The 14,175-nt window shown below is 45.2% G+C and overlaps 1 protein-coding gene across 1 annotated transcript; it reads right to left on the bottom strand.

The window, feature by feature from the left end:
- Positions 1–130: 130 nt before the first annotated feature.
- Positions 131–7,738, bottom strand: LOC118428612. The gene is made up of 4 exons (XM_035838716.1): positions 6,763–7,738; positions 3,909–3,997; positions 1,706–1,832; positions 131–283 (listed from the first exon to the last, which is right to left on the bottom strand). The coding sequence occupies exons 1-4, from the start codon at positions 7,159–7,161 to the stop codon at positions 131–133; spliced, it is 768 nt and encodes a 255-aa protein (XP_035694609.1). The 5' UTR covers positions 7,162–7,738.
- Positions 7,739–14,175: the final 6,437 nt, after the last annotated feature.

Here is a 14,175-nt window from a genome sequence, read left to right as displayed (position 1 = left end):
TTACTTTAATGTTGCGTTTGGATTCTTTTTCTGAGACAATGGAAGACGGAGGCTGCCACCTTTTCTTTCTAATTAAAATAAGGTAATGAATTTGTGTTTCCATCATACATTTAGCCCAATGTAGAGTCTACTATGATCCAGGTATGATTATAGAAGACAGTAGCAATGACAAAAACTTTAAAAAAGAATAAGAAACAGCCCTCACGTGGTCGATCTGGTCCTCTGTCCTGGCGGCCGGTGGGGACATCAGCACAGCTCGGGACGTCTCGGACAGACGGAGGCTCTGGGGAATGAATGAATGAACGAACGAATGTATGAACGGACGAACAAACGGATAAGCGAACAAATATCTTCCTAATATAATACAAGTCGTATAGGAGGTACAGACAGCCAAATGTAGAAACATATATATATAATACGGCTTGACGTTTCCGATTTTCAATTTTGCCTATTTCATTCACACCTGTCTGAAAATATGATTTTGGATTTTGGGACCGACTATCTAGACGAGTCACATTCTAATGGTCGTTCCTCAAGTTTTTTATTGGCCTGTGTTTGTAAATTGTAATATAGCATTTATTTTTCAATGCAGGAGATTAAACAGTGTTGTGTATGGTATAGTTAGACTCTGCAACGTCTATAGAATAGAGACAGGAAGCAGTGACAGCATCTTTTCACTCCAACAGCGTTCAGCGTTGTGTGTACAGAACAGCCTAAGTAACAATCCTGTTCTATAGAAAGTGGGACACAGTGACAGCCATCTCTTCGCTCCACCTGTGTTGAACAACTCCCCGTCACCGCGAATGTTTACGGAACATGTTTGGTTACAACGTAGAGGGGCTTTGTCTCATCAAAACAAAGGTTTCATACCGCAGCCCTGACACGGAACGCTCTAAGCTTGCCCTTTCTTTCACACCTCGGGTTCTCTTCACTGTCTATTGGGCGGAAAGATGTTAAAGTGAAGAAAACACGGTATGATTACATTCCACACCTGTTCTACGTCTTGAAAACAAGTCTTGAACGGCCCTAAGGTGTAGCTTGATTTACGTCATCCGATTACAAAATCCTTCAATCATTTCAGAGAATCACAAACTCCATCATATGTATTAACACTCATACTTGTGTTCTCTTTACTCTTTCCTCGCTCACACTGTTTAATGTGTGCGTCAAGATTTTAGGCTGACGAAAATGCGGGAGAATTAGTTTCTACCAGACTCCTGCCTGGCTGAATAGTAATAGGGGGACTTTGGCCAAGTTAGGAATAAAAGTCTAGTTGGAGTTGATTGGCCTAGGAGTGAACTGTGCGGCCGGAACAGGAACACCGACGGATACCTGGATAGACTGCAAAAGACTGACTGAAATCACATGGCAACTTATTTGTGGCCAAATTCTTCTCTTTTCGTTTTCTCTCTCTTTTTTTTTTCAAGAAACATAGCACATCCCGGTCAAAAGATACAAAAACTGAATTTCTGCTGCAGTACCAAGGTCACGTACCAGGGAGCCCAAAATTGATCTTGACTTTGATCTTGACTTTGTCTTCCTAACACCTATGTACATACCAAATATCATTATAAACCATTCAGATGTTCTTGAGTTATGATGACTACAAAAATCCGGAAACACAAACAAACACGCACACAGACACAGACACACCCAAAGCTATACCTCAATTTTTCATGGAGGTAATTATCAAGTTTTCCCTTACGTCTCTGTCTGCCTTGTAGTCCGCCTTGTTGAACATGAGGTTCTCCACCCCTGTAAAGTTGTCCATGCCTCCTCCCGCGAAGGACGATGGGAGATAGCTGACGGTGTCGGCCTCATTTTCCTTAATTCTGTTGGAATAAATAATGTTATTGATTTCTGTATGATAACTATTGTAATGTAATGGCTGCATGTGGTATTGCGACGATTTATGGCTAAAATACACGCCATGGTTCGTTTTTTGGGGGACACACAACAAACCTTGTACAAAACTAGAAAGGCAACATTTTTACAAAAATGCAGAATGTTTTTCCTCTAGCCTTGTGTCAAAAAATTGGGCTATGAATGGGTTTATTTTGGGTAGCCTGACGTGATAGCCAGTCCAGGTAGACAGCCCAGCATTTCTGTAATCCTTTCCTGCTATGAGGAAGAATGCACCAGCAAAAACAATATGTTTTCTCCTACGGGGAAAACAATATTAGAACTGATCTGCTAAGGCTAAAATACCGCACGTAACCGACTGTACATTTTACCACTCATTTGTGATTGTTTGCCTGTTCTTTGACGTGTTAGTTTATCGTTTCGGTAAGGTGGTCAAAGCGGCACTCTGATATTCTCTGAAAAGGGATCCATTACTAAACCGCCATCTTGAAACCACTTCAATGTCAAATCGATCGCAAAGGTCATTAATGACATAGTTTTTACAACAATCATCACGTGTCAAAAAGTATTACGTTCTAGCCCTATGCAAGTTCAAGATTCAAACCTTGATAAAATGTATTATTATCGTCTAAGCTGATACGATACTTTTGTTTATTACTTTTAAACGTTTGCAAACGGAAGAATAGAATTCTTTCTGCATTATCTTTCAAAGCCGCAAACGATCTTGACGTTGCTAGGTAACGAAACTGTTTATGTCGTCCGAAATGGGACACAAGCCAAATGTTGACATTCACAATTGATGTGAAGAAGTTTTATAAAGAACAAAATCCTCAAATTTGTCGCCAACAAGTCCATTTATTTTTCGTTATAAGCCCTATATTTGTGTCATCTCAGCACTGCTCCGCCACGTGTGGAGTTAAATCACACAAGTCAAACATTTCGTATTTACATTTAGGAAAATAACATTTCAAAGCCTGATTTCAAGTGTGATTTACTAAACACTTAAAAGGACGCGTTTCGTGTTGCTTGGCCTCTTGATCTGCATCGCAAATAAACCAGCCACACGTATAGCAATTACTCGAGTCATCGTTCATGAATTAGACGTTTGGACTACTGCAATGACCCATGGGTTAGGTGAAACTAAAAGGATATTAATTCCAATTTCTTGTTCAGACTTATATAGGCCCTATAGCCTTTTAAAAGCCTTTAAGGGGCAGTGGGTTGTTATCCCCTGTGTCTGGGGAAAGTTGAGCCCATCCCACTCTCCAAGCAGAGGTTGAGTCGCGGAGATAAAGTAATAGTCGGGAAGTCTACAGGCGCGCGCTACTTTTCGAGACTACTACTTTATCTCCGCGACTCAACCTCTGCTTGGAGAGTAAGCCCATCCCTCTTGCCCCATTGCCTTTACAACCTCCCCAACTGAAATCAGGTACCCATTTTTACAAATGGGCAGGGTGACTGTGGGTTCTTGTTCAGACTTGCGACGTGTTGAAAGTCGATATGGGAAAATCAGGATTAAGTAACAGAACCTGAAGTACTCCAGCCCTCTCAAAGCCGTCTCATACGTCATGGTCTGAATAAAGTAACGGCCTTGATGTAGGCTTACTGACAAGGCTTAAGTTGACAAGGTGATCGATGGTTCGGTAAGGATTAGTTTTAAACCGGAAGAAACACTAGGGCCCTGTTATCACTAGTCTTCCTTTTTTTGCAACGTGTCCAAAGCAGAGCCACTCGAACAACCAATCAATCAATCAATTATATAGATGGAATTTTGTGCAAAATCATTAAATAGATAGATAGATAGATAGATAGATAGATAGATAGATGGATAGATAGATAGATAGATAGATAGATTGATTGATTGGTTGATTGACTGAAACATCGATGAGTGCATCCCTTTACCTCTCGCCTCTGTGGAGCCTGACACAGCCTATTGAGATTAACACACACCAGGACGAACATTATCAAAACTATTGATCGATTGATTGATTGATTGACTGAAACATCGATTTATTGATTGAATGCCATATCGACGAAAGACCCACCTCTGCACAGCCTGACACAGCCTGTTGAGATGAACACACACCAGGACGACTCGTGCGACACGCCGGAACTTCCGCAGCAACTGCAGCGCCTTGAGACAGGAAGGGAAAGAATGAATGAATTTTATTGCTCAACAATCGCACAAGGTACAATGTATATATGGCAACCGATAACAACTACTACCTAAGTAGACAATAGTACTACGAGCGAGGCTACACACACACAACAACAACAAGACTTATCGATATCAGCACAGTCATGTATGAGTGATCTGGTCTCGTATTTGGAATAAAGTATAAAGAAATTTACCTACATAGGCGGATATATGAGTTGAAATGATAAGATTATATGGAAAATAGCGTTCTGTGTACCAGAAAGAGAGATACATGTTGGTTTCTTTTTTCTAACATTCTTAAACAATACTTCTCTCTCTTAACTGTAGGTAAGAGACGACTTCTCTTAACTGTAGGTAAGAGACGACAGATGAAACGATATATCCAAACCGAAAGTTTCGCTGTACTACCATAAGAAGCCACTAGGGAACCTTGTTCGCAGACACACGTGCCCGGAAACATTACTTCCCTGGCTAAGGTATAATTGAAAGGGTTTATGTCGTTCAAACCCAAATATTTGGCCGTCTGTTTTCTCACAACCCATGCCCACCCGCATTGATGCCTAAAAGATTCAGAACTCCAGTACTTAACGTAACCCCACTTAATGTTGTTTGGAACCCGAAAATTCCGTTACAGCCAGGATAGGAGAGTTAATCGATAAGGGCGTCTCTATACAGGGTGTATGTAAGTATGTAAACTTTATCGCTTCTGTAATACCGGGAGTCTTGCCACAATACGCCTGTGTCATCAGCAAAGATTGCTATCTACCCTAAACGCTACATTTGTAGCAGCTGCGTTTACAGTTGGTGGAGAAAGTAGCGACTGTTTGTCCGTTTGACACAATTTGTCACGAGACGGTATTACGATCGCAACGGGAAAGGGGGATGTTGTTTGAAAAGTTCACTCTGTTACGTTTTTAGAAACAAGAGTTCGTGCATTTCACTTCTTTTGCTGTACCAGTGCTGCACTAACGCTTTAATATATGAATCTTATTTTTTCTATGACCTGTTTTGTGATCCACTAACGATACTCCCGGGTTCAGTAGAAGCCAGTTAATTGCACAACGGATAAACGCACACTTCTGTTAACTGCACAGAATCCCCAAACCCCAAACAGGTGGGGTCCAGCTAGATAACCTTGCATTATTGCACCAGCCGGATAATTGCACGAAATTCACTGACAAATAGGCCGTGGAATTAAGCGGCTTCTACTGTATAGGCCTCGGCAATTTGATGTTAACGTGTTATCTACTTAAACGTTATCCGTTCAAGGCCACCAACACACCTGCAACCAACAGAGGATACAATGTATGCTCCTATACCCTGGGGCAAAACCGCACGCTACCGTGTGTGGGAAAATTCGTGTTACTGAATCCTGAAATAGCACTTGATCGCCAAGGTACTATAGACTATGTTTTACACTATGTATTTCTGCATTGTACGAAACAAGATAAACATATGTTGTCTATTGTTGGTGCTGATCTTTGTCACGGTATAGCTAAGAGACAAACGTTCAAACTACGACTGGGTGTTAAACCCAGGTACTTGCGTGACATGTAAGGTAGAGGGCTATTCACTACCTTTAAGCGTCTACTTGAATGGTAACCTTAAGTGGAGGGTACAAGAATAGTCAGGGTTATGTTCACTTTACACATAAATATGTCAGAGGGAATTCAGAGTCCTCGAGTTAAATCCTGACTTAGTCTAAAGTTGCACGCTACCCCTAGCTGGCATCTTTGAGCACTCGATGCCTTAGTGACGTTTGCTTAGGGCGCGGTGACATAAAAAGATCGTCGTACGATTTTGATGCCACAGCAGGCCGTGACAGAACCAACTACCGACATGTATCCTAAACAGCATTTTGTGTACCAAGGCAGTTGAACTTTGCAGGAGACGTTCATTTTTGTCCTTCAAAATGCACGAAGTTAGCGATCGTACGACGATCGCACGACCTATGTGACCGCGACCGAACACACGAACAATTCCTAGGACCGACAGGCAAGGAAAATGTACATGTATCAATAGGTCCATCCACTCTAAGCTATTATTTGTAGCATGATCTCTTTTGTGGACGTAATAGATGGTTACCAGAATTAGGAGGGATAATATCTACTATCCGCAAAATCATCTCAGATCAAAGAGAATCCCCTACGGAAGAGTTGACATAATCTCCGAATAAGCTATCCGTGTTTCTTCCTTCATTGAGGCCACCATATCTTAGCAACGTTTACTAACAGATATTAAGTCCTGGAGGCATCCACTACATGCCCTTATATGACCTCGGCATCCCAGGACACTATCTCAGGATATCTTACTGTCTAGCCTCATGTTTGTCATACCGATGTAAGCGACTCTAAAGGGAGGCAAGAAATGATACCGGTAGGACAGTACCAGGCTTACAAAGACTTCAAAACTCCCGATGCATATTCTCGTTTTTCTCTTAACTCTAATGTATCCCCAGCCGTTAAAAAGACAGCCTATTCTTTCACAAACACATCGAACGTTAGTGTATAAGTACAAGAGTCGAATGATAATGGTACAAATAAACGTAATATATAGTAAGTCCTATTGACAAAGAAATTGAAACAAATTTAAAGAAACACACAGAAAGACTCACACAGACATGGATAAATAAATGCACAAGCGCGCACACAGACACACAGAAACACGCACAACTGACATACACGCACTGACACACACATTCACACAGAGAGAGAAAGAGAGTGGAAAACAAACATTCTCACCGTCTGTTGCAAAAAGAGCGAACTCTTTCTCCTGAGCATCCCCCAGAGCCGATGTTTTCCGCCGGGGCCTGAGTTGGGACTCCTGCCGGGGACGGCGAGCCCTGACGCCGCCAACGAGTGCCGCCTGCCCCGCTGTCCCCCGGCAAGCAGCTGTCCTCCGATGCTGGACCTCCTGCGAACGTTTATCCCGGGCCCGACACTGCTGTGCTTTCTCAGCTGCGGCGGGAGTGTCGACGTCGAATTCGACGACGTGTCGCCGCTCGCGTCCATGGTGGAGAAACGTCTTAAGCGACGCCTTGAGACGTCTTGGCGCGACGGCCTCCTGCTTACCAAGGGGCTAACGGCGTCTTGTTCCTCTTCCTCCGTTACGCCCGGCTTTTCCTCTGGTGGAGCGAGCATCGTCCGTCCCGATTTATCCCCGGTGGCTTTGTTTAAAGATGTTTCCGTTGTCTGTTACCGTGTGTTAAAACACTACCAGTTCCGCCATGCACGGGGGAATCCACGCCGCGGCCATCCACAGCAACGACGGGTAGTCCTTATAACGCACGGTGTGTGCGGAGGATGTTAGCACAACGCCAAACCTTAAGCCCTCCTCAAACTTAGCTTCCAAAGCGGGAAGAATCACTCCCTGTCACAGACATGTCATGTAGCGGACAGTCCTGGATCTCTGCGAGTCCGTCTTGTTAATGTAGTCATCCAAGGTAGTGATAATGGTCAAGTTGTGGCATAGTGGTCTCCCGGTCTTGATTCTGGTCTCGGTTTACAGTAAGCCCTGACCGAGCCTTATCGTGTGAGCGCTATTCACGCTAATGGGAAAGTGTTAAGATACGCGGTTCGGTTGTCATAATAACGGGGTTAACGGGCTTGGCTTAAGCCCTGTTTGTACTAGTCCCTACCAGGCCAGCAGCGATTGCTCTATTAAAGTAGCCTCAGTCGCAGACTTCGATTTTATTTTAGTGGGGAGGCCGAGGGGGTGCTGGTTTGGATTTTAATGTTGGCTATAGCTAGGTCTTTCCATGCCGGCAAACTCCCTTCCTCTGCAAGCTCCCTTTCCCGGCATAAGAGAAGCTAACCGCTCGAAGCCTGCGACGGAGGCTTGGCTATATGCAGGGAATTTGACAGGGACGTTTAGCCACTGTAGGATGACATTTGTCCGTGCAAGAACTAGGAGAAAATGACTACTGGCCAAATAACTTGAGGATATCAAATAACTTGAGGACATAGGTAGTCTTTAAAGACCGTAGGGACAATGGGTTGTTATTATGGTGTCTAGGGTACGGAGCTTTGCAGCATCCCTTCTGCTGACGCAGGACCGAATGGGATGGAGGAACCTGATTCACAGTGCCACCATGCAGCGCCCCCACGACCCGGGTATACTGGGTTAAGGGACCAAGGTACAAGGTACAAGGGTACGGTATTTGGAGGTGGAGCCCATCCGTCATCTTTCCACCGCCTTTTACCTCCCCAACCGAAGTCAGGTACCCATTTTTGCACCTGGGTGAAGTGATGAAAGTCGTGTTGAGTGCCTTTCCCAAGGGCACAAGATCCAGGCCAAATGTTCACCAAATTTTCACTGTTTTCTTTTTTTTGGTCAACATTTCAAAGAACATACAAGAGAAGAAGGAAAGAAAAAGGGATGTGTCAAGCTACCCACGACAGGTTACTTGTCCGCCGAGCTCCCACCAACCCACTCCTGCCAACTTCACACATCCAAATAAAAAAGACATACGAAACGTACAAGACAGACAGTTCATACCAGTAGACGGATACGACTACAGGGAAGCAGGGGATTAAAAGCGCAGTCGCAGTTTTCCCCCGTCGACCCTCACCCACTGCACTGAGCACCACCTGCTCACACGTCTGCTCGGAGGCTACTGACGGAGGCTATGTTTGAACATGTACTAGAAGCACCCCCCGCCCGGTTCCGTAACGGGTCGTGGTTCCCTAAGCGGGCGGAACAATTCCGCCTCACGCCCGCCTGTGTCGCGCAAGGCGTGCCGCTCGCTTCGGTGCGGATAAAGGCTTTACTTGTAGCGGCTAATGATAAAAGCAAACACGGCTTCAAACTACTTACGGGCGGAGCGGACACTTTCAGGTACTTCAGCATATATGTCAAGTAGGGGTTTGACATGGAGACGGACTTGGGTGTTTGGAGAACGTGTTCTGTGTTCTTTCATCTACATTATATTACAAGGCCAGGCCCAGTATAGACAGTTAGATAAATAATCGTGCGACAGTTATTGTCCACGACGTCGCCGGCGACGATATTCGACATAATTTCTATTCAAAGACGACCAAAATTGTCTTGCAATAGTTTTCTTGCATGTACTAGTAGTAGGTGGCATTTTTAGTACTTTTGACAAGAATTTAAACAAAATATACGGACATCTACACGTCTACAGTTCACAGCTTGGGAAGCTTTTAAGACGCACTCTGTCCCTTTATCAACCCGGTAGATCTCAGAGTTTTCTTGTCACTTGACGACTGATAGACATTGGCACATGACAAGACACAGTCATAAACAGTTCTGAAATAGTGTCACCCCCTCTCCCTAAATTTTTTAGTAGTACATGTATGCATTTTAAGTAGTAGTATACATACGAAAGCCGTAGTGTCTTTTGCTAAAAAATGTCATTGTAATTTTTTGCCAAAAAAATTTACTTATTATATAAATGACCAAGCTTTCTTATCTCTCCATTCATCTTAAGAAAGTGACCTTGAGGAACCAAATTTAACTCAATCGTTTAAAAGTCTACTCTTACGCTTAGGCCACATTTCCAAACCGGGGCCCGGCCGGGCAGCTTTCGGGAGCCAAAAGAATGATATGAAATGCATCAAAATACACAAAATGTAAGAAAAAAAATCATGAGCATGATTTGTGTATATTTCTAGGTACACATTTTAATTTTTCGTTTCTTAAAACATCCCGACAGGGCCTCGCTTTGGAAATGTGACCTAAGCCTAACAGGTGTCATGCCTGTGTAGAAGCACCACCATGTCTCCTAGCGGTTTTGTAAGAAACTGCACAAGTATTCTCTGATTTCAACACGATCGTTTTGCAGTGCAGGGCTCATTTCACATCGGTTGCTGGGATAATAATATATTCCCACTCACGTTGCCTCAGTGGAGAGTTAAGGACTGGGTGAGAAGACCGAGGCACCGTGGATATCCGAGATTCCATGCTTACCCTTAAATCAAATCAGGGTGGGTGGGTGGGTCGGTGGGCGGGCTGAAAATTTCTGACAACTTCTTTCCCGTGCTCCCCTTTAAATTTTCATCTAATGATATCCTCCTTAGCAGAAAAGAAGAAACATTGCTGAGAAACTTGATATTACATGTATGTGTTGTGTTCTGTTGTTCAGATATCACACAGAAAAGACATCTACAGTTGAACAGAATTTATTGCACGACAATTGTACATGCTACAATGTATGGCAACTATTGCGCAAAGTACCAAATGACTGATACTAGGTTCTATTCCGACTGCTGTACCACATGAGAAGGAGCAATACACTCTTAGGGGCGCATACATATGATTGTCGGCGATAAAAGATACTACCCACTACTTCGGTGATAGTTAAGCATGCCTAAACAGGAAAATATTGCAGATGCTAACCATGATGTAAAACCCTGCCTAGCAATCCTTGACTGTATATACCAAACTATACAGTTGGGTATAACTTCGGCGCTTTGGATAATCCACACAGATCGGAGATGTCCCTCTGGTGAAAAGCGGCTACACTGGAAACATACAGTGCCTTCGTGACCGTGGATTGTAGACTAGTCTACTCTTGCTAGGCTGTGTCCCTCCCGTCCGGCTCATGATTCACTTGTGAATAGAGGGAGTTATATCACATGTCATGAACTCACGCGAGTGGAGATCTCGCGAGAGTTCATTCCATTGTGATATTATTGGGAATCATAATATATTCCCACTCACGTTGCCTCAGTGGAGAGTTAAGGACTGGGTGAGAAGACCTCGGCACCCGCTTCTCCCGAATGCCATTATTCCCCTAATTTAAGTTCCTGCCTTTCCCTTTATTTAATCCTCTCCCAATCCTTATTCTTCTCCATTCCCTTTTCCCAATCCTAATTGTCTTCATTCCCTTCCCCAATCCTTTATATTTACTCCCTCATCTCTGTGCCTTTCCGTACAAAACCCTCTACGTATACATTGACCTTAAGCCACCTTGACAACACAGCATCGTCCCCTACGGTCTGCTGCGCATGCTTGCTGTTCTCAACAAGCTGGGTGTAAGTCTATCACAGTAACAGTCATTACTCGTCTTTAGGTGTTCCTCAGGAATGCGGATTTATCCCTGAGCGGCTGAGGTCCGGCTCGAGCGGGACCTGTCCAAATCCGAACTCAGTGGAATGGTCGACGACCAGTCCGATAGAGAACCCTCAAAAGTTACCTTAGACCAACCTCTCCCAGGTTGAAAGTATTCCAACTCATCTTCTGTCGTGTTGGAAATCAAACATTGATTTCTCTGCATATACAAGAACAATACTCCAGCTGCAGAGAAAGCCATCACCACAATGCTTGCCCAGTGTCAAACCTGTAAACTGTCGACCTTTACGCACAGTTCTATGTATTTCAGTCTGGACAGGCCCCACTCGCTTCCCGGACCACCAGGCCGAAGCCAGTATGGGTGGCAACAGCTTAAGGGAGCTGAACACGGTCCACGAGTGAGAACTAGGCCAGCTAAAGGTAGCCAATAAACAGGAACACCGAAAATCCATTGATAGGAAGGAATGTGACACAAGAAACACGTCATGATCTTTGTCTTTATTCAAAGCTTGCCTAACAAGAAACGCAAAGAACGGTTCAGTTAACGGTAAAAATCACCCTCCAACATTACCGTGCAGACACTGAAGGCCTTAACGAAAACAGCATGTCGTCCAAGGCCTAACTCTAATTCTGACAAAACAAAGTTCCATTGTTCCCGCCGCATAAATTAACCGATGGTTGTTGTGTCCTCCATTCCTTTGACCATTACGTCTGAACTGTCCCACAAAGTAGGTCTTCACTGTACTACGGTCTTGTTACCTGCCTGGGTTTGTCCACCAACCATGCAACAAACCAAACAAAATCTGAGGTTGTCCAACAACCTGTCGTCCGATCAAATGAAACATCGACTCAAATCAAACAAAGTTACGATTACCGTCCACCGGCGCCCGTTGCCCTACAGCGAAAATCCACTGTACATACCGTCTGACCTACCCCGCTGTCCAACAACGAATTCTCGACATGATTGTCCAACAATCTCACCACACCGTCCGACGGTGCCGCTGTCCAACAGCGAATACAACATACAACCATGTATTGTACTACACCGTCCGACGGTGTCCGCTGTCCAACAGCGAATACAATATACAACAATGTACTGTACCACACCGTCCGACGGTGCCGCTGTCCTACGGCAAATACAACATACAAGTTAACAACAATGTACCACACCGTCCAACGGTGCCGCTGTCCAACGGCAAATAGAACTGTTCGACATACAACAATGTACTGTACCACACCGTCCGACGGTGCCGCTGTCCAACAGCGAATACAACATACAACCATGTACCGTACCACCTCCGACGGTCACGCTGTCCAACAGCAAATACAATATACAACAAAGTACTACATCCAACGGTCCCGCTTTCCGACAGCGAATACAACATACAGCCATATACTGTATCACACCGTCCAGCGATCACGCTGTCCGATAGCAAATACAATATACAACAATGTACTGTACCCCACCGTCCGACGGTGCCGCTGTCCGACAGCGAATACAATATACAATGTACTATACCACATCGTTCGACGGTGCCGCTGTCCGCTGTCCGACAGTGAATACAATATACAACAATGTCCTATACCCCACCATCCGAGGGTCCCGCTGTCCGACAGCGAATACAATATACAACAATGTACTGTACCCCACCGTCCGACGGTCCCGCTGTCCGACAGCGAATACAATATACAACAATGTACTGTACCACACCGTCCGACAGTGCCGCTGTCCGACATAGTACAGCGAATACAATATACAACCATGTCCTATACGCCACCATCCGAGGGTCCCGCTGTCCGACAGCGAATACAATATACAACAATGTACTGTACCACACCGTCCGACGGTGCCGCTGTCCGACAGCGAATACAATATACAACAATGTAGTGTACCACACCGTCCGACAGTGCCGCTGTCCGACAGCGAATACAATATACAACAATGTACTGAACCACACCGTCCGACGGTGCCGCTGTCCGACAGCGAATACAATATACAATGTACTATACCACACCGTTCGACGGTGCCGCTGTCCGACAGCAAATACAACATACAACAATTACTGTGCCATACCGTCCGACGGTGCCGCTGTCCGACAGCAAATACAACATACAACAATTACTGTATTACATCGTCCGACGGTGCCGCTGTCCGACAGCGAATTCCAAACAATTAAAACTTTAAATTGATCGACGATCCTCAGTCATACAGAGGCAAAACCTAAAGTTACCCCACAAAAATTACGTCCTCGGTACTAAGAAATCAGACAACTGCGTCCCGCTGAGCAGCCTGACAGGAGCTGGGGAGGAGAGAACGCCGGGTTAATGCCGAACTGCGACCCATTCCGAACTGCGTCCCGCCGACCAGTCTGACAGGAGGCAGGGAGGAAAGAACGCCGGGTTAGTGTCGAACTGCGCGCCGTCGATCAGCCTGACAGGAGCTGGGAAGGAGAGAACGCCGGGTTAGAGAGCGCCGGGTTAGTGCCGAACTGCGCCCCGCCAGTCAGCCTGACAGGAGCTGGGGAGGAGAGAGCGCCGGGTTAGTGCTGAACTGCGCCCCGCCAGTCAGCCTGACAGGAGCTGGGGAGGAGAGAGCGCCGGGTTAGTGCTGAACTGCGCCCCGCCGATCAGCCTGACAGGAGCGAAGAAGGGCACATCACCTGTTACGTCATCGCGGCAAAAATTATTGAAAGACAGAAACATCACGACGGTTAAAAGACCTCTTACCAGCGTACAGGCTGTCCGACAACCTGAAGTGCAAAAGCAAACACTTTCAGAAAGGATATCACAGTCAACTTGGGATCGCTGCTGCAAATTGTTGACAGCTGCCCGAGTATTGAAGTCTTCGAGCCTGGTCCAACCATTTCCGGGCTGTTGACTGCTCCACAGATTGCAGAACTGCTGGCCTAGCACAGAAAAACATGGCAAATTGTACGGTAAAACCAAGGAGACTGATAAAAGCTCCTTGGTAAAACAGACAAACAACACTGCCAAAACGAGAGCAGCCCAATCAGGCAACTCTTCCCGAAACATGGCGCTTCGACACACACAGAAAACTCTGACCACCACTTTGACGACTGCCCAAAGTTTCCAAAAATGGCTTACCCTCACCCTCAGCGGTG

This window comes from Branchiostoma floridae, chromosome 13 (assembly GCF_000003815.2).
Source record: "Branchiostoma floridae strain S238N-H82 chromosome 13, Bfl_VNyyK, whole genome shotgun sequence".
Lineage (NCBI taxonomy): Eukaryota > Metazoa > Chordata > Leptocardii > Amphioxiformes > Branchiostomatidae > Branchiostoma > Branchiostoma floridae.
This window is presented reverse-complemented; position numbering and strand designations above follow the sequence as displayed.